This window comes from Erinaceus europaeus, chromosome 17 (genome assembly GCF_950295315.1).
Source record: "Erinaceus europaeus chromosome 17, mEriEur2.1, whole genome shotgun sequence".
NCBI lineage: Eukaryota > Metazoa > Chordata > Mammalia > Eulipotyphla > Erinaceidae > Erinaceus > Erinaceus europaeus.
In genome coordinates this window covers 40,517,673-40,539,729 of record NC_080178.1, presented here as the reverse complement: position 1 = coordinate 40,539,729, position 22,057 = coordinate 40,517,673, and the positions used below count along the sequence as shown (strand labels likewise).

General features: G+C 38.6%; 1 protein-coding gene across 3 annotated transcripts in view; it reads right to left on the bottom strand.

The window, feature by feature from the left end:
- Nucleotides 1–22,057, bottom strand: part of GDPD4 (glycerophosphodiester phosphodiesterase domain containing 4) — a 136,734-nt gene that overhangs the window by 9,196 nt on the left and 105,481 nt on the right. For all 3 annotated transcript variants that reach the window (XM_060176725.1, XM_060176726.1, XM_060176724.1), the window contains 3 exons: nt 12,497–12,644; nt 10,011–10,093; nt 8,392–8,441 (listed from right to left, as the gene is read on the bottom strand). In XM_060176725.1, the coding sequence (XP_060032708.1) occupies nt 8,392–8,441; nt 10,011–10,093; nt 12,497–12,644 (281 nt within the window). The remainder of the gene's footprint in view (nt 1–8,391; nt 8,442–10,010; nt 10,094–12,496; nt 12,645–22,057) is intronic.

The window sequence follows — 22,057 nt, the reverse complement described above, 5'->3', positions numbered from 1 at the left end:
CCTTCAGGGTTATCACTGGGACTCAGTGCCTCCACTATGAATCCACTACTCCTGTCAGCCATCTTTTCCCCCCACTGTTGTTGCTGCTGCAGCTGTTGCATAGGACAGAGAGAAACTGAAAGATGAGGGGGAAAATAGACAGGGGGAGAGAAAGATAAGACAGCTGCAGGCCTGCTTCACTGCTTGCAAAGTGACCTCCCTGCAGGTAGGTAGCTGGGCGCTCAAACCCAGATCATTGCACCAGTCCTTGCACTTCACACTATGTGTGCCTAAGCCAGTGCACCTAAGCTGGTGAGCCACCACTTGGCCCCATTCTGCTTTATATCTTAATGCTTTTCAGCCACCAAGCTGCAGATGCTACCATAATGCCAACCTGACTTCCTTGGGCAGAAAATTTCTCCAGTGTATCCTGGAATCCCACCTTCCCAGAGCCCTACCCCACTAGGGAAAGATAGAAACAGAATGAGGGTATGGATTGACCTGTCAACACCCATGTCCAGAGGAGAAACAAGTACAGAAGCCAGATCTCCCAACTTCTGCACCCCATAAGGATCTTTGGTCCATACTCCCAGAGGGATAAAGAAAAGGGAACAGTCCAGTGGAGGGGATGGGATACAGACCTCTGGTGGTGAAAACTGTACTTCTCTTATCCCATAATCTTGTCAATAATTATCATATCACTAGTAATAACAAAGAAATAGTAAAAGTGGCTATGCTTCAGATTTTGAAGAAAACAAATTCATTGTTTCATCATTGAAAATTATATTGACTGTAGGTTTTTATAAATATTTTTCATAATATTGAGGAAGTCTTTTTTATTTTTTCTTATCACAAATGGGTGTTAGACTTTTGCAAAAAATTTTTTTTTGTTTTTTGTTAGAATGATGGGTTATGAATTTTAAAATCCTATGTCATCTGGCACTAATGGAGTAAAATTTCACTGATCTGTGATGGATTATTCTTTTTATATGCTGAAAATTTTATCTGTATTTTAAGAATTTCTATGTCTAAGTTAATGAGTGATACTGTTCTTTAAATTTAGTTCTTATAATATTTTATTCATATGTTACATGATGATATTACTGGTCCCAAAAAATCTGGAAGTGTTCCTTACCTTTCTTTTTGAGTTGGTATAAGATTAATTTTATTCTTAAATATGTGATTAATCAGTAAGAAACTTAACTCTGGATTTTTCATTATGGTGAGGCTTTTCATATACAAATTTTGTTCTGATAGTATATTATTCCAGACTTCTATTTCTTCTTTGGGTAAGTTATGAATTTTTTTATGTTTAAACAATCAACAATTTACTACAGTAGCAAGATAGGCAATTATTGGCAGGGGTAAGAATAAGCTAAGCACATAAGTCCATGAGTTAGTTAACAGAACTTCAGTCCCATGTGTTCATAAACTCCAGTCAGCAACAGCATGGTGGCTCCTCAGCAACATCTGCCAGGGCTCCCCAAGCCCCCAAAGCAGCTGGGGACACAAGCCTTTGCTCCACCTGAAGGTAAGAATTTTCCTCCGGTGTTTAGTTTCATCATCAGAAGGCTTAGAAAAGACAGCACATTTAGGAGCCATTGTCGGACTTAGATAAAGGTTTTCAGAAATCACAAACACAAGAGCAAAGATGCTTCTGATGCTTAGCAATGTAGAAGCTTGTATGAGAGAAACATGCTCTGACTCGGTTTCACCACACCCGATTTTAAACACCCGACTTTAAAGGAGTGGTTAAGTGGCTGCACCTGGCATTGAAAGATTTGCAGAGGTACTTGAACACATAGGCCTACAGTCCATATGCACAGTAATTTTAATTTTAATAGTAATACTGGGGTGTATAATTGACTAGGACAACCTAACACATGCTGTATCATTTTACTGTCTCAATCAACTTTTTAATGAATATATTTGAAAAAAAACCTCGATAGAGTGAAGTTACAAAAGTTGAAGTGCGGAGTGGCAAGGGACAACTGTACTTTAAAAAAAATTTATTTATTGGGGATTAATAGTTTACAGTTGATAGTACTACAATAATTTGTACATGTGTAACATTTCCCAGTTTTCCACATAACAATTCAATCCCCACTAGGTCCTCCTCTGCCATCGTGTTCCAGGACCTGAACCCCCCCCCCCAACCCACCCACCCCAGAGTCTTTTACTTTGGTGCAAGACACCAACTCCAGTCCAATTTCTGCATTGTGTTTTCCATTCGATCTTGTTTTTCAACTTCTGTGAGTGAGATCATTCCAAATTCATCCTTTTCTTTCTGACATATATCACTTAACATGATTCCTTCAAGCTCCATCCAAAATGGGCTGAAAATGGTGAATTCACCATTTTTAATAGCTGAGTAGTATTCCATTGTGTATATAGACCACAACTTACTCAGTCACTCATTGTTGGATATCTGGGTTGCTTCCAGGTTTTGGCTATTACAAATTGTGCTATAAAAGATATACACAAATCTTTTTGGATGGGTATGTTTAGTTCCTTATCCCCAGGAGAGGAACTGCAGGGTCATAAGGAAGGTCCATTTCTAGCCTTCTAAGGGTTCTCCAGACTGCTCTCCACAGAGGCTGGACCAATTGACATACCGACCACCAGTGCATAAAGGTTCCTTTGTACCCACAACCTCTCTAGCATTTGTTACTGTTACCTTTTCTAATATATGACATTCTCAGGAGTGAAGTGGTTATCTCATTATTGTCTTTATGTGCATTTCTCTGACAATAAAAGACTTGGAGCATTTTTTATATGTTTACTGCCCTTTTGGATTTCTTCTATGGAAAATATTCTGTTCATATATCCTCTTCCAATTTTTGGATGGGGTCATTTGTTTTCTTGTTGTTGAGTTTGGTGAGCTCTTTATATATTTTGGTTATTAAACTCTTCTCTGATATATGACATGTAAAGATCTTCTCTCATTCTGTGGGAGGTCTCTTTGTCTGGGTTATGGTTTCTTTTGCTGTGCAGAAGCTTTTCAACTTGATGTAGTACTGTTGGTTTATTTTTTATTTAATCTTTGTAATTGGATTTGTTTCTTTGAAGATGCCTTTAAAATTAAATGGAAAAAGAGTTCTGCCAGTATTTTATTCTAAGTATTTGACAGTTTCTGGTCTAACATCCAAGTGCTTGATCCACTTGGAATTTACTTTTTCATTCGGTGAAATATAGTAGTTCAGTTTTATTCTTCTGCGTGTTTTTATCCATTTTTTCCAACACTGTATGTTGAAGAGACTCTCCTTTCCCTGTCTAATGGTCTGAGCACCTTTGTCAAAGATTAGATGTTCATAGGTGTGGGGCTTACTTCTGGGCTCTCAATTCTATTCCATTGGTCAGTGTGTCTATTTGTGTTCCAGTACCAAGCAGTTTTTATGACAATGGCCCTATAATACAATTCGAGATGTGGTGTATGATGCCTCCAGTTCTGTTCTTTCTTCTCAAAATTGTTTTGGCAATTCTAGGTCCTTTCTGATTATACAGTAGTATCCTATCAAATATATATCCCATATATCCCATAACTTCTTAGTATTCCATACTACTTCTTTAGCCAGTAGTCTGTTGGTCAACATTTAAGCTGCTTCCACTCTTTGGCTATTGTGAATAATGCAGCTATGAACATAAGGGTGCCTATGTCCCTTCTAATTAGTGTCTTGAGTGTGAACTGAATAAATGCCTAAAAGTGGTATCACTAAATCATAAAGCAATTCTATTTTATTTTTTAAGACTCTCTGTACAGTTTTACAAAGGAATTGCACCAGTTTGAATTATTATTTTTACCTTTTTTTTTTGTAAATTTGTACCTTCTCTGATGTGTGATGTGCAAATATCTTCTCCCATTTACTAGGTTGTCTGATTTCCCCTACGTAGTTTGCTTCTGATGTGTAGAAGCCCTTTAATGTCATCCCATTTATTTACTCTTGATTTCATTTCCCATGCATAAGAGGCTGAGTCTCCAAATTCATCTTTGATGTGAAGGTCCTGAAAAGTTTCACTGACATTTTCTTCTATAAAATTTAGATTTTCTGGCCTAATATCCAGATCTTAAGCCATTTCTGATTTGACCTTCTTGTATGGTATTAGGTGGTGGTCTACTTTCACTTCTCTATATTGTGGCTGTCCAACACTTACGTGTGTCCTTTTCTGTTTCTTTTAACAGTGTCTTAGAGCTTTTGCTATAACAGTCCTTCACCGGCTTTCTGAAATTCTATCTTTTTGGGTTCAATTATAATTGTGTTTGAGTCTTTTATTTCTCTTTTCTCTGATTCCTTGTTTGTGCACAGAAATTCCACCTCTTTATGTGTATTGATTTTTATATGCTGTTACTTTACTGAATTATTTTCCAGTAGCTTTGTGGCTCTCTAGATATATTATCATGCTATCCACAAATCGCGATAGTTTGATTTCTTCCTTTCCAATCTGTATACCTTTGATATATCTTTCTTGTTTGATTGTAGTGGCAAGGACCTTGAAGACTATGATGAAAAATAGTGGAAACAATGAACATCCTTTTTTGGTTCCCGATTTTAGGGGTAAAGTTTTCAGCTTTTCCCCACTGGTGATGATGTTAGTTGTTTGTCAAACATGGTCTTTATTATGTTGAGGAAATGTCCTTCTATTCCCAGTTTCTGAAGGGTCTTTGTCACAAATATGTATGGGTCTTGTCAAATGTCTTTTTGGCATCTACTGATATGATCATGTAGTTTTTATTTTTGTTGATTTGAATTCATCCCTGCTTCCCTGGATGGGATAATCCCACTTGGCCTTGGTTAATTGTTCTATTGATATATTGTTGGATATTTCTTGACAAGATCTTGTTCAGGATCTTTTTATAAATGTTAGTCAGGGATATATGTCTGTAATTTTCAAACTCAGAAGTTTTTTCCAAGTCTGTGATTTAGAACAGTTGTATTTTTGTCAGTTTTGGTTGAGTGTAGTTTCTGCTGTTCAACAAGCAGGTGGCGCTGTGGTTGTAGTTTATATGTCATGGTTTGGTGAGGGCAAGGAGAATCCTCCTTGTTTCCCAGGTCTGGTTCCAAAAACCCCACAGAGAACGGTAGGACTGCTGCCGCTTGCCACTCAGGACTCAACAGTGCTGGCCTGCTTCAGATTGCCTTCTGGCTTCTGGCTGCCTTATACTGCTGTCTGGGCTCGTCTTGCACTGTTGCCCGCTACTCAGGGCTGAGACCATGTTTCAGTATGGCTGTCTGCTTTCCACTGGCTGGGGCTCTGGATTCAAGATGCATTTGTTTCATGATGATTTCCCTTGCCCACTTCCAAGTGCCTGTTTGCACCTACCTGACTCTCAGCAAGTTTCTTTAAATTTTGTAGGTTGTAATGTGAGGTCCAGGGGGTTTTCTTATTGTTTTATCTGGTTTTTCCCAAGGCCTGATCATTAGGTCCTTGTTACTCCACGACCATGCCCCTTGAACTTCCATGTCTTTTTAAATTCATTCATTCTATTTGATGGAGACAGAGAAATCAAGAGGGAAGAGGAAAATAGACAAGAAAAGAGAAAAAGAAACAGCTGCTGCACTGCTTCACTATTCATATAACTTTCCCCCTGCAGGTGGGAACAGGTTTTGTGCACTATTAACTCTTAAACAGGACACATTCTTATCTTCTACTCACCTTAATTTCTTACCATTTCAACAAAATGGGAGTTGGGGGTCAAGTTAACCATTTTTCCCCCTAAGAAATTGTCATTATTTCCTTCATCCAAATCTATAAAGTCTTTAAAATTTCCTCCAAAACTTTTCTCATTCATTCTTTTCTTACCATTTCACATTCTATTAATTTCTTTTTATTTACTTATTTATTTATTTAAGAAAGGAGACATTAACAAAATCATAGGATGGGAGGTACAACTCCACACAATTCCCGCCACCCAATCTCCATATCCCATCCCCTCCCCAATAGCTTTCCCATTCTCTATCCCTCTGGGAGCATGGACCCAGAGTTGTTGTGGGTTGCAGAAGGTGGGAGGTCTGGCTTCTGTAATTGCTTCCCTGCTAAACATTGTTTTCTTGAACCCTAAGACAGCAGAAACCTCACATTTTCACTATAGAGCCTAAACTTCCCCCAGTCCTGGGACCCTAGGGTAGGGCCCACTTTCCCATATGCCTCTCCCAATTCTTATCAAATAATATTGCATTCACTGATTGCAACCTAATCAACATTCTATTAATTTCTTGGATTACTGCTACAAACTGAATTGTGTATCCTTCAAATTCACATTTACCCCCATAATATCTCAAAATATGAGTGTGTGAAAACATGGATTATAAAGAGGTGAAAAAAATCAAACATGACTGGAGAAGAGAAGATCTGGAAACAGAGAGATAATGGTGTTATTTGAGCACTCTCCAGAAAGACCATGTGGGGACACAGCATGAAGGTAGTTATTTATAAGCCAGCAAGAATTATATACCCAAGAATTATAATAAATAAATTTCTTTTTAAGACAGATACAGAGAGACCACTACAATAAAGCTTTCTTCAGAGAGTGGATGCCATTTCCTAATTTAGACCTCACACATGGTAAAGCAGTATATGATCCAAGTGAGGTATTTCACCAGCCTGAAAATAAATTTCTGTTGTTACCTGGTCTAAGTTATTTTATAATAGTATACCTCATTTATTGGTATTCATACTGAAAAATCATATGGTAACATCAGACTTAACAATTAATAGAATGATTAAAAAAACTAGTATAGTCATAGGCTCTTTGGAACATAACTAAAATAGGACTACTAACTTTTTACAAAACGGAGGACCCCCCCCCCAACTCTTCATATGAACTTTTCCAGCCTTTGGGTTCATGATTAGTCAACTATTTGTTTGGCTCTATATGTTAACTCTTTTTTCAGCCACCAGGTTCCAAATGCTAACATGATACCAACTGGACTTCCCTGGGCAGACAACCCCACCAATGTGTCCTGGAGCCCTGCTTCTCCAGAGCTCTGCCCCACTAGGGAATGATAAAGACAGGCTTGGAGTATGGATCGACCTGCCAACACCCATGTTCAGCGGGGAAGCAATTACAGAAGCGAGACCATCCACTTTCTGTATCCCACAATGACCATACTCCCAGAGGGATTAAAAAATAGGAAAGCTATCAAGGGAGGTGATGGGATATTGAGTTCTAGTGGTGGGAATTGTGTGGAGTTGTACCCCTCTTATCCTATGGTTCTTGTCAGTGTTTCCTTTTTATAAATAAAAATTTTAAAAAATCCACATAACCCTGAAGTTATTTCAAGTCTCTCTGTCCTTTATAAATCTGGTATGAACTTTCTATTTCATAGAAAGACGTTGCTCTTCATTTAATTCATTCAAATTTCTGAAATTCTCTTTTTAACGATCCCACTATTACATTCCTATAACTCTAAGTATTGTAGCAGTTCAACTCCCTGACAACTGGCATATGACATTTTGGGATCTTCAATACTGGTTACAAGAAAGCAAGTTAATTCATGATTGTGTGACTGAATCAAGTCTAGAACCTATGGAAAGAAACTGTATTGGACAGAGACAGAAATCAAGAAGGAAGGGGGAGACGGGTAAGAAAAATACAGAGGACTGTACTACATAGTCCTACCTAGTAATTTCCCTTTAATACCGCACTGACTTCCCAAACTCTAGTTTCCCATTCTATTTAGGCCTATATCACTTCCTCAGTTCAAAAAGTCATTTGCTAAACCAATGTTTTCCACATTTTTCTCAGAGATCTAAGCATATTGCTCCCATGTTTGTCACCTCTTGGCTGCTGGGAGTATGGACCCAAGATCATTGTGGGATGCAGAAGTTGGAAGGTCTGGCTTCTATAATTGCTTCCCCGCTGAACATGGGTGTTGACAGGTCGATCCATACTCCCAGTCTGTATTTCTTTTTCCCTAGTGGGGAAAGGCTCTGGGGAAGTAAAGCTCCAAGGCACATTGTTGGGGTTGTCTGTCCAGGGAAGTCTGGTTGCATCCTGCTAGCATCTGGGAACCTGATGGCCTATCCAGCCACTGTTGTCAGAGCTCGCCAGCAGCTGCCTCCAACTCATCATCTTGGCTCAGTCCCCCCACATAAACAGCTTTAAATCATCTTCACATGTTCTCAAAAGCATTTGGTACAAGGTGGGCGCTACAGTAATGAATATGCAAAGAAACGAACCAATATATACCCAGGTTCAAAAATCTTCCAAGGAGATCTCTTGCTTAGATGATGAAATCCAAAATGAAACGACGTCAGGACCTACAGCCCATACATCCCAATTTTTCCATGATGCCCACTCCCCAATTTCCAAGATAGCCTCAGTTCTTATCACAGTCATGAGAAATAGACCCTGTTTCCTAGATGCAATAATTAGGGATTAAGAGATAATAGTAGGTTAGGTCTCTAACTTACCTGTGTCAGTGGAGGTAGTTTCATGAAGTTGTTTTTTACTGCTTTTCCATCTAGAAGGAAGTAGATTATCCATGAGTCTCACAGACTTCTTCCATAAAAGAGAATCAAGAATATGGTATGACCTCATACATGGGCAGAGTTTAAGAAACAGGAACAGAAAGGGAAAACGCAAAGTAAAACTTGAATTGGTTGGGCGCATTACACCAAAGCAAAGGACTCTGGGGAAGGGGGATGAGGAGAGTAGTGGGGAGAGGGGAGGATTTTAATTCCTGGTACAGATGATGCAAAAAGACCTAAGCTGGGGGTGAGATTGTTTTCCAGACACCTCTTAATGGCAAGAAGGGAAACTGTACATATATACCAACAACTGTACTGTAAACCATTAACCTCCTGATTTAAAAAGAGAGGTAGGGTAATCAAGGCAGTGGCCAGACAACAAACATTATCTAGTAAAAGTCTCACTTTTAAGAAGACAATTTGTACTTTCTCTATTTAAAGGAAATCTCAGTAATGAGGAAATAATGTATAAAGATCAGGTTTAACAAACAAAAAGTCTTTTCTAACCAACATTCTTCTACTAGCATTTTCCCTCCTCCACCATTTATCTTGTAATTAGCATTTTCCCTAGAAAGATTTTCAAAGTCACTGTCCCAGACAGATAAAGAGAACATGATTGGGGGCTGGGTGGTATCACAGCGGGTTAAGCACACATGGTGCAAAGCGCAAGGACCAGTGCAAGGATCCTGGTTTGAGCTTCTGGCTCCCCACCTACATGGGAGTCATTTCACAAGCAGTGAGGCAGGTCTGCAGGTGTCTGTCTTTTTCTCCCCGTCTTCCCCTTCTCTCTCAATTTCCCTCTCTCCTATCCAATAACAACAATAAAACAATGATAAACAACAAAGACAACAAAAGGGAAAAAAATGGCTTCCAGGAACAGTAGATTCATAGTGCAGGCACCAAGCCCCAGTGATAACCCTGGAGGCAAAAACAAAAACAAAAAAAAAATAAAACATGATTTGGAAAGGGACAATAATTTCCCAAGATCACACAGATACTAAAGGGCAAAGCTAAGGTTAAAACCCAAGTTTCTGTTTGTTAAAGCTGTTCTTGGCATAACACTATGTCCAGTCTTAAAGAAGGTGAAAAATGGAGGCACTTGTTCTAGTCAACCTTCAGCTCCTGTCCTCTTCCAACTGATCCAACTGAATCTATGGTAATGGCCTTTCTTTCTTTTTAACTAGTGATTTAATAATGATTGACAAAATTGTGGGGTAAGAGGAGTATAATTCCATACATTTTCCACCACCAGAGTTCCATATCTCATTCCCTCCATTGGAAGATTTCCTATTCTTTATCCCTCTGGTAGTATGAACCAAATATCTTTATGGGGTATAGCAGGTGGGAGGTCTGGCTTCTATAATTGCTTCTCTGCCAATATGTCCTGTAATGGTCTCCTTCTAAGCTTTAGCAAGTGTCCTATTGCAGCAGCATGAGAAGAAATGAGAAATTTAATCATAAACATGATCTTTCTGAGAACCTGCCTTGTGTAGTTATAGGAAAAGTTTTATTTTATCTCAACTTTTTATAAGAATCACTTGTACTTACAAAAGCATACTTACAAATGATAATAAACTATTATAGCAACTAGAAGCACAGATATAAAATCCAGGAAAAGCCACCAAAATATGTAGAAGGCTGGTGTCTGTAAAACAGAAAAAAAAAAAATAACTCAAACTTTACATTAGAAAGGAATTTTTAGATCATATGGGCCAAGTTCCATGCTGTGATGGCAGGGCTAGGAGAGAAAGAGGGACAGACCATGGAAGGAATTTTGATGGACATAGTGGTTTTAAACACAGAAAGCACATGCTACTACTCTATATATGCAGGAGGATGTAGAAGGGATTAAGCACTTCAAACCCCTCCCTGCCTAGGTGCTGTGTTGTATTTTGCTTTGTTTTGCTTTCCACCAGGTTATCACTGGGCTCCATGCCTGCATAATTCCACTGCCCATGGAAGACACTCTGTTTTTTAAGATAGAGGATCAAAGAGTGGAGACAGACACCATCAAGCACTGCTCTACTGCGCATGAAGTGTTCCCTGTTCAAGTACTCCCATGTGGAGCTTGGGGGCTTGAACCTGGGTCCTTGGTAATATGCGTGGTAATATGTGCTTTACTGGGTGAGCAAATTGCCCCCACCCCAAAGTTTACAGACTCCAAGTTTTTCAGTCTACTGTTTCATTCTACAGCTTTTCAAACCTGGCTGTGCATCTATATCAATGCAGGCAGCTTTAGTAATATGGACTCCTGCATATCACTATAGCTCTTAATCAGAATTCCTGCATTTTTTATAATTTTTTAAAATTTATGCATTTAAAAAATCTCAACAGGTGACAATGAAACAACTAATCTAAACCAGTAAGAAACCACTATTCTAATCTAGCATGTCTCGAGTAAGTATGCTCGGGTTCTAGTCCTCTTCTCCCTTACCTAGCATGCCTGTTTCTTCAGGATCCTTATCTGAATCACCCTTTTCTGAAAGGGATCATCTCCTGATTCCTCTTGTGTAACAATATCAGAAACACAGGACAGTGAGTCTGGCAGTATAAAGAAGAAAACCTGAAATATTTAGGTTTTTCATTTAGATGTCTTTGCCTAAAGCTTTAACTTTCAAGGGAATCTGAATTCTGAGTTACTGCTCTGGATTTAACACTGATTCAGAATTGAGGCTGTTTTATGGTAATGTGCACTTTGAAAAATTATCTTAAGGGTGGCCAGAACAGCAACTAATCTAATTTTAAATGTTCTTATTATCTTTATTTATTTGTTGGACAGAGACAGCCAGAAATTGAATGGAAAATGGGTGACAGAGAGGGAGAGAGACAGAGAGACACCTGCAACACTGATTCACCACTCCTGAAGCTTTCCCCCTGCAGGTGGGGACTAGGGGCTTGAACCCTGGTCCTTGCGCATTGTAATGTGCATACCATCAGGTGCACTACCATCCGGTCCTACAAGCAACTAATCTAAATCTGAGTCAGATTTCATTAAGAGAAGACCTGATTTTACAGAGCAGCTTATAGAGTCCAAGGATCAATTTAAGCTGGTTTTCTTGTGCACTGCTATATCCCACTTAATAAATATACTCTGCATAGATTTTTTTAAATGGGTTTAGCTGTGTCATAGGAGATGGCATAGTGGATAGAATGTTGGACTCTCAAGCATAAGGTCCTGGTTTAATCACTGATATTTTATGTGCTGGAGTGATGCTCTGGTTCTCTTTTCCTCTCCTCATTAATAAGTAATTCTGTTTTTAAAGTGGGCTTTGCAACAGTTGACTGATTAGGAGGGATAAATGGTAAAATTTAGGTAGGTTTGTAACCTAGGTCTTCAAGTCCCAAAGCCTCTGGCAATAAGCAGCAGCAAGACACAAGGGGGGGGATCAAACTTGGTGATTTTTCAAAGTTATTTAGTTAAGTACCTATAGCTTTTATTTTAGAGTGAGGTATGAGTGGTATTATCTCCACACTCTATGGTGCTGTCATTGTTGCTATGCCTCCAGGAAAGTGAAGCTGTAGAATCCAAACTATACTCAGACTTTATTCTAGATTTAGATCACTTTAGATCATCATGCAATCACATGCAAGTTTCTCTATATCTTCAAACTTCACTAAGATAATAACATGAAAAGGACATTGTGAAGATTTAATAAATGCAATTATTACAACATTCTAATTTCTTCTTGAAAAAATCACAGAAGGACAGTTCCTGGAAAAGGATGACAGAGGACCTAGTGGGGGTTGTATTGTTATGTGGAAAACTGAGACATGTTATGCATGTACAAACTATATTGTATTTACTGTCAACTGTAAAACATTAATCCCCCAATAAAGAAATTTAAAAAAAGAAAAATCACATAAGGGGCTAAGCGAAAGAAGAGAGAATGCTACCTTTCAAATGCTGCAGAATTCTCTGCTTTCAGTATCTCAGAAATTTCTATATAATTCCCCAGGGCACTTCACAATGGTTAGTGTAGGGACAAGGTGGGGAACAGAGATTCCTGTTGTACCACAAGTGAAAGAACTATCTGGACAGCCAACTCACCATCAAGAAATAGGGGCGATTCATCTTTCTCAAATTCTGAATGTTGTCTGTGGTCACTGAGTTAATACTGCAGCACCAGGCCAAGGAGTAGAGCCAAGGTGAATTGACAATGTATAAATTGATGGTAATGTTAGCTTCTTTATAATCTCTGGAATAAAAAGAGAATACACAAGAGCTTTAGACTTGATACCACTTTTATTTTCTACAACTGGTACAACCATCATGCTTATGAAAGGATGTTGTCTACATCATCACAGTCAGCTAGGCCTGTAACAATTTAAGATACTCAGAATGAACCCTGGTTGCAATTTGATAAAGAGCTGAATTTAACACCTCTGTTTTGGTACCAACAGTGGTATGTTAGTAAGTTGGATGCCATTAAGAAAAAGACAAAGAGGAAGAGAGAAAATAAGGAAGACTCCAGGAACTTGTCCTCTTGTAAAGTAGCAATAATAGGGACTGCCCTACTCTCTGAAGGGAGGCTGGGTCATCCTACCCTACCTTTCATAGAACACTGGTCCTGAAATGAGTAGTCTAGAATTTTCCCAGCTGTGACCATGAACTGTGAGCTCAGACTGACAGGGACTCAGATGTTACAAAGATTCCTGTGCTAAATATGAATATTTATGTATGGTCTTGGGTCTGGTGGATGGGATAACTAGCTAATTTTATTCAAATAGTTGATTTTCTTAAAGTGTAGGAGCTACTCTATACCATACTCAAAATTTCTAGTCCTATTCTCAACTCTGAGACCATCTTCTCAGACAGTGTTTTTGTCTAACTCCATGTTAGCGATCAAACTCAAGCAAAAACTATAAAAGTCATGGGACCCTAGGAAGATGCCTAAAACAGAATTATTCATTCCTTCTCTTCTCTCTCTCTCTTTTCTTTCTTTCTTTATCCCTCCCTCCCTTTCTTTCTTTCTTTCCTTGCTTCCAGGTTTATCACTAGGGTTCAGTGCCTGCACTATGAATTCACTGCTCCTGGAGGCCATTTTTTCCATTTTGTTGCCCTTTTTATTTTTATTATTATTGTTGGATAGGACAGAGAGAAATTGAGAGAGTAGGGGAAGACAGAGAGGGGGAAAAAAGATAAGACACCTGAAGACCTGCATCACCACTTGTGAAGCAACCCCTGACGGTGAGGGGCTGGGGCTTTAATCGAGATCCTTGTGCTGGTCCTTGTGCTTTGCACCATACGCACTTAACCCACAGTGTTATCACTCGGCCCACGGCTTCTTCATTTCTTTCCACCCTAGGATCCCTATTCTCATCTGCTCTGTTCCTACTTTTTGGTTACTGCTCATTAATCATTTTGTGCTACTGCCTTTCAGCCACCAAGCTGCAGATGTTACTGTGACACTAACCTGACTTCCCTGGGCAGAAAACCACACCAATGTGTCCTGGAACCTCACCTCTCCAGAACCTTACCCCATAAGGGAAAGATGGAAACAGGTGGGGATATAGGCCAATCTGCCAATGCCCATGTCCTGCATAGAAACAGTTACAGAAGCCAGAACTCCCACCTTCTGCACCCCAAAAAGAATTTTGGTCCATACTCCCAGCAGGGAAGAAAGGATAGGGGAAGATGACCAGAGGGTTCTAAACTCTAACTCCATCAGGACCTGGAGAGAGAAAGGAAAAAAAGAAAGGACATTCAGAAGTAGTAATAGGGGGCCTGGCGGTAGCACAGTAGGTTAAGTGCATATGGCGTGAAGCACAAGGACCAGTACAAGGATCTGAGTTTGAGCCTCTAGCTCCCCACCTGCAGGGGGGGTTGCTTCACAAGTGGTGATGCAGGTCTGCAGGTGTCTATCTGTCTCTTCTTCTTCTGTCTTCCCATCCTCTTTTGATTTCTCTCTGTCCTATCCAACAACAGCAACAACAACAATGATAAACAACAAGGGCAACAAAAGGGGAAAAAGTAGTAATAGGTTTGGATGTGACTTAGAAAGGAAGAGAAGGAAGGAAGGGGAAAAAAAAAGTTTTTTTCCCCTTCCTGCCTTCTCTTCCTTTCTAAGTCACATCCAAACCTATTACTACTTCTATACTGATAGTTATAGAAATAATAATCAACCAATATCTGTAACCTTAGGAGAACTATGGTAGCTTCCAATAGAGGGAATAGAGATACAGAATGCTGGTAGTAGCAATGGTATAGAACTATATCCTTCTTATAATTTTGTAAATCAAGATTAAGTCACTAATAAAATTTTTGAAGACAAAAAAGAAAAATTAAGGAGGAAAAGAAGCATCTGCAGCATCTGACTTCTGTTGTATAAGTATACTATTAATTTCAAATTATCACTGGTAAAATAGATTTATAAAACTTCTGAATATTTAATAATTAGTTCCTGTAAACTAGTAAGAGACAGTTTCAGTGCACTACTATGTAGTAACTATGTTTACCTTCATCAGAACACTTATCACCCTTTATCTGCTGTCCTACCTTGTCTTCTTTACTTAATTTTAACCAAATTAAAGTCAGACTTTTTATTCATCTCTGTATATCCAGTACTTAGAATAACTTGAGATAAAAAGATATTGACTCAAAGTGAGAGGTTAAAAATCAATCTTACATGCAAATAACAACAACAAAAAGGAATGGATAGCCACACTTATACTACTTCACTAAGCAGATTTACAAATTAAAAAAAGGTAATAGAGGAGTAATTTTATAGTGATCAAAAAGAATAGACCCATCAAGAACACTTAACGTGCACTATTTAATTAATATGCACTAAATGAAGGGACATCAAAATTCATAGAGCTAAAGAATGACAGAGCTATGCAACAGTGGTAGAAAACTTCAACACCCCATTTTCATCAATGAACGGCACATCAACAAGGCAGAAAACCTACAAGGCAAAATAGGGTAAATCAGGAATTGGGCCATACATATGACACAGCAGTACTCAATTCTCTTTTCTCCTCTCATAAGACAAACAGATGAATCTTTAAAAAGACTACTATGAGCATCTTTCTGTCAATAAATTGGAAAATCTAGAAGAAATTAATACAATCTTAGAATCACAATCTTCTGAGGGGCAGAGCCAAGATGGCGACTAGGAAGCAGCTGCTGGTGTGAGCTCCGACGACAACTGCTGGAAAGGGTAGGATACCTGGCCTTCAGCAGGATGGTGAAAAAGGGATCCTAGGTGTGACACCAAGGTGACTATAACTCAATTTGGGTTAGAAAACAACAGAGAAAAAACAAAGGTAATTTTTTTATTATTTCCGAAGCACACCCCTCCCCTCCCCCATAACCAGACCTCAGGGGCTGGAGAGCTGCTACTAGCAGGCTCCCCGCTGAGCTTTTTCTTTACCAAGATTCCTGGCTCACCAGGGGTGTCATTCCAACCCTTTTCCTTTCTGATTCCCTTTGCTCTTTTTTTTTTTCCCTTCTAAGTGGCTCAAACCCAATTAGAGTGACAAATATCTGACCAATCAGAGCCTCACCCCACCGGGAAAAGACTACCTGGAGGTTTTTTGTTTGTTTGTTTTTTAACATTTGGTTGTCCTTGCTCAGGGTGCCTGAGCCAATCAGGAGCCGTCCAAGCTGCAGACTGAATGTTAAGGGTTTTTTACTCTGCTCTACTTTATTATTACTATTATATATACATGTGTCCCTTCAACCCTCCCCCACTCCTTCAGGTTGACTAAAATTAACTCTTAGTGTATTTTCCAATGCTAGGTGACCGAGTGTCCTATTCATTGTGAGAGGAACTTACTTCACCTTGCCTACCTCCTCTATCCACTTTTCCCCTTCTCCCTCTTCCTAGCTAATTAAATTAAAAAATAACTCTTTCTTTTCACTGCTTTTTTTCCTTCTCTCTTTTCTTTTTTTCCTTGTCTTCCTTTCTTCCTTTCTCCTTCTTCTGCTCTCTTAATTCACTGATACTTGTTTGTGAATTACATTAGGAAGAAATCTGATTCAGAGTGGACTCTCTTTGTGTGTGTCTCTTCTCTACTTCCTTTTCTCCTCTTGCTACCCCTAGAATTTACAGTGTACAGTAGATTTGCATAATTGTCTATTCGAGCTATCCCTTTTTTCCTGTCTCTTTCTTTTTCATCTGGATTTGGTGGCTGTTTTTCTTGGACTGGAGGCATTGTTTGGCTAACTGGTATTGGTTAAACTGCTTCAATCTTTCCTTCAGTTACTATTGTAATTTCTGAGGTTGGTGATTGCATTTGTCATAAAGCTATTCAGTATAGCGTGGCTTGAACTCAAAACACAATAACTGAGGAACAACAGAAAATAAAAATAAAAAACACATCAATAAAAAAATGATTAAAACAAAAGCAAAAAAAAAAAAAACTGCTACTACAATGAATGAAGACAAGAGCCCAGAAGAAACTACAAATCAGTCAGAAGTAACCATAGATAAGAAAAGTATGCAAGCAATAGTAAACTTAATAATCACAAGAAAGGAGGACACCTATGGAGGAAAGGGCTAGCAGAATTAGGGAAACAACAGATGAGACCATAAAGGAAAATACTAGTTACCTTAAGGCAATTAGAGAACTGAAAGTTGAAATAGCTGAACGGAAGAAAGAAGCTGCGGGAAGGGAAAGCAGACTAACAGAAGCAGAAAACAGAATTAGCCAGACAGGGAATGAGCTACAGAAAACTAAGAAAGAGGTAAAGGAGCTCAAAAAGAGATTGAGAGACACTGAAAAGAACAACAGAGACATATGGGATGATCTTGAAAGAAGTAACATTCGTATAATTGGGCTGCCAGAGGAAGAAAGAAAGGAAGGGGAAGGAAACATTCTAGAGGCAATTATAGAAGAAAACTTCCCAGACCTGAACAACAGAAAGGACTTTAAGATTCAAGAGGCCCAGACAGTCCCAAACAGAAGACACCAAGGCACAACACAGTTACAATGAAAAGAAGTAAGAATAAAGAAAGGATCCTAAAGGCTGCAAGAGAAAAAAAAAGTCACATACAGAGGAAAACCCATAAGACTTATCAACAGACCTCTCCACTCAAACTCTAAAAGCCAGAAGAGTATGGCAAGATATCTATAGAGCCCTGAATGAAAAAGGGTTTCAACCAAGGACAGTATATCCTGCTAGACTTTCATTCAAGCTACATGGAGGGATGTGAACCTTCTCAGATAGACAACAGTTAAAGGAGGCAACCATCACCAAACCTGCCATAAAACAAGAACATCACCATAATACTTGCAATATATCAGAGCAAATAAAAAATTGTTGAATAATGGCACTACAATTCATTAAATCCATAATATCAATAAATGTCAATGGCTTAAACTCACCCATCAAAAGGCACAGACTTGGAGGATGGATCAGAAAACATAATCCAACCATATGCTGCTTGCAAGAATCCCATATGACCCAACAAGATAAACACAGACCTAAAGTGAAAGGATGGAAAACTATCATACAGGCTAATGGACGACAAAAAAAGGTAGGAACAGCCATTCTCATCTCAGACACAATAGATTTTAAATTAAATAAAGTAATAAAAGATAAGCGAGGCAATTACATGATGATTAGACAATGAATCAGTCGAGAAAACTTAATTATTAACATCTATGCACCCAATGAGGGACCATCTAAATACATCAAACACCTACTGAAAGAACTACAAAAATACATCAATAATAATACAGTAATAGTGGGATACTTTAAAACTCCATCCTCACACTTAGATCAACAAAGCAGAGAATCAAAAAAGAAACAAGAGAATTAAATGAAGAGATGGACAGACTAGACCTCCTGGACATTTTCAGAGTTCTTCACCCTAAAAAACAGGAATACAAATTCTTTTCTAATCCACACAACACATACTCAAGAATAGACCACATGTTAGTTCACAAAGACAGCATCAACAAACTCAATAGCACTGAAATCATCCCAAGTATCTTTCAGACCACAATGGAGTAAAGCTAACATTTAACAACAAACAGAAAATTACTAAAAGACACAGAGTTCGGAAACTAAACAACATACTGCTTGGGTAAGAGAGACACTCAAGCAAGAAATTCAAATGTTCCTGGAAACAAATGAAAATGAAGACACAACCTATCAAAATATTTGGAACACAGCTACAGCAGTATTGAGAGGGAAACTCATAGCCATGCAATCACATATTAAGGAACAAGAAAAAGCTCAAATAAACGACCTTACCTCACACCTTAAGGACTTAGAGGAAGAGGAACAAAGGAACCCTAAAGCAACCAAAATGACAGAAATCACTAAAATTAGAGCAGAAATAAACAACATCGAAAATAAGAGAACCATACGAAAGATCAATGAAGCCAAATGTTGGTTCTTTGAAAAATTAAACAAGATTGACAAACCCCTAGCCAGACTCACTAAAAAAAGGGAGAAGACTCCAATTATTAGAACTGTAAATGATAAGAGGAGATATCATAACTGATACCACAGAAATCCAGAAAATCATGTGAAACTTCTAAGCTAGAAAATCTGTAAGAAATGGAAGAATTCCTAGAAATATATGCCCTTCCAAAACTGAACCAAGAAGAACTACAAAACCTAAATATACCAATCACAGACAAAGAAATCGAAACCGTTACTAAGAATCTCCCCAATAACAAGATGGCTTCACAAACAAATTCTACAAAACCTTCATGAAACAGTTAATACCCATACTTCTAAAGCTTTTCCACAACATTGAAGAATCAGGAACACTCCCTTTCAGCTTCTATAAAGCCAACATCACCCTGATACTAAAAGCAGATAGGGCCACAGCAAAAAAAGAAAAACTACAGAACAATATCTCTGATGAACATAGATGCCTAAACATTAAACAAGATCTTGGCCAACTGGATACAGCAGTATATCGAAAAGATTGTTCATCATGACCAAGTGGGATTTATCCCAGGAATGCAAGGCTGGTTCAACATACGTTACGTCAATCAATGTCATTCCCCACATCAATAAAAGCAAAGCCAAAAACCACGATTATCTCAATAGATGCAGAGAAAGCCTTTGACAAAATCCAATACCCATTCATGCTCAAAACTCTACAAAAAATGGGAATAGATGGGAAATTCCTGAAGATAGTGGAATCCATATTCCTGAAGATAGTGGAATCCAATGGGACTTACATTCCTATTAAATTGCAGTCATAAAAAACACTATTTAATTAATATGAGAGGGGGAAAACTGATTGTACGTCTCTAACTTTTTAAAACATAGAGTCTTTTTAATACATAGGCTGAGTCTTTGATATGTTGACTCTATCAAAAGCCTAGACTAGGTAGAACAGAAGCAACCGGTGGCATAGCTATATATAAGATGCTGGGTATTACACAGCAAAGCCTAACAAAGGGACCTTTGAAAGTTAACCCAATTCCCAAATAATGTGATGATAACAATAATTATCCATTGTCTGCTTGAACCCTATGACAGTAGGAACCTCACATTTCTACTATAGAGCCTATATTTCCCCCAGTCCTGGAACCTTGGGGTGGGGTGCACTTTCCTGCATGCTTCTTTCAATTCATACCAAATAATATTGCATCTGCCAATTTCAAGCTAATCAACGCAATGAGTGCCACCCCAGCATGTTTCACTTCAGACTGTGTCCAGAGCCTTCAGGTGTGGAATGACAACCCTTCAGCTTCATTACTTGGGTGAGACCTTTCCTTTCATAGTATTCTCTAATTCCATTCCAGGTGGTTCAACTCCTAACAAAGTCCCAAAACCTAGATATAGACCAGGTCCCCTGAGATAGAGCATATACGTCCACACATATCCATAAACTAGGGCAAACTATACACCTGAAAGCAGAAGTACACAATAGTCTGCAGTGAGTACCTCCCAACACTTCATCTGCACTATTCCAGCCTTCAGGTCCATAATGGTTCAACAATTTGTTTGGCTTTGTATGTTAACTCTTTTTTCAGTCACCAGGTTCCAGATGCCAGTATGATGCCAACCAGACCTCCCTGGACAGATGACCCTACCAATGTGTCCTGGAGCTCAGCTTCCCCAGAGCCCCACACTACTAGGGAAAAGAGAGAGGCAGACTGGGATTATAGATTGACCAGTCAACGCCCATGTTCAGTGGGGAAGGAATTACAGAAGCCAGACCTTCCACCTTCTGCAACCCACAATGACCTTGGGTCCATACTCCCAGAAGGATAGAGAATGGGAAAGCTATCAGGGGAGGGGATGGGATATAGCAATCTGGTGGTAGGAACTGTGTGGAGTTGTACCCCTCCTATCCTACGGCTTTATTAATGTCTCCTTTTTTAAGTAAAAAATTAATTAATTAAAAAAAGAAATCATGATAATGCTGATTGGAAAGAAGCAAAATAAAATCAAACAAATAAAAAAAAGTATCACAATCTTCTAAGAATGGATCAGGAGGAAACTGAGAGCCTGAATATATCACAAAGAAACTAAAATTGTAATTGAAAAGTCTCCATAAGAAGTGGTGCACATGGTAGAGCGAAAGTGTGAGACCCTGGATTCAACCTCTAGTACATCAAAAGTAATTTAAAAAATACTATTTATGGTATGAAACACATCAGTTTTTTTGATACACATTGTAAATGAATCTAGCTGATGTCCACCATCTAATATATATATATATATACATAGTAAAAAGACAAAAAGTATGTGTTTAGATTTATAACTGAAGGATGTCAGTTTCAATAATACTAAGAAACTATTACTATTTTAAAAATATATAATAAAAGGGCCAGGCAGTGGCAAACTTGATAGAATGCATACATTGCCATGCACAAGGACCCAGGTTCAGGCTTCCAGTCCCCACCTGCAGTGGGGTGGGGGGCTTCACAAAACAGTGAAACAGTGCTACAGGTGTTTCTCTTTCTCTTTCCCTCTCTGTCTCTCCTTCCCCTCTCAATTCCTCTCTTTTGTATCAAATCAAAAAAGGAGGGGGAAAAAAGGAGAGAAACAGTCATCAGGGGCAGTGGATTCATCTTGTAGGCACTGAGCCCCAACGATTTCCTGGTGGAAATAAAAACTAAGATGGAGTTAGAAATTGAAAGAGGGTAAGAGAGACCTACAGCACTGCTTAACTGCTCATGAAGCTTCTTCCTTGTAGGTGGGGCCTGGGGGTTTGAACCTAGGTCCTGTATACTCAACCAGGTATACCACCATCTGGTCCCTGATAAGTAATTTTTATTACCTAGTACCCCCAGGAACTAACAATGTCTGTTCTCCTTTCTGAACCTATGTATTCATCTACTTTAAGTACCTCAGATAAATGAAGTTTTACAATATTTATAATTTTGCTACTAGCTTATTTCACTTAGCAAAATATCTTCAATGTTCACTTATATAGTAGCATTCTTCAGAATTTTTCTCCTTTTAAATGGTTTAACAACATACCTTTGTATGAATATTCCATTTTTGTATACCCATTTATCTACTAGTAAACATCTGAGTCTATGCCTTTTCACTATTGTAAATAATATTACTATGAACACTGGTGTGAAAATACTAGCAAGAGTCCCTGCTTTGAAGACTTTAGGGTACATAATTATGTGGTAATGATATGAAACATTTATACCAGGCTAAAAGTATAAAAAAAAC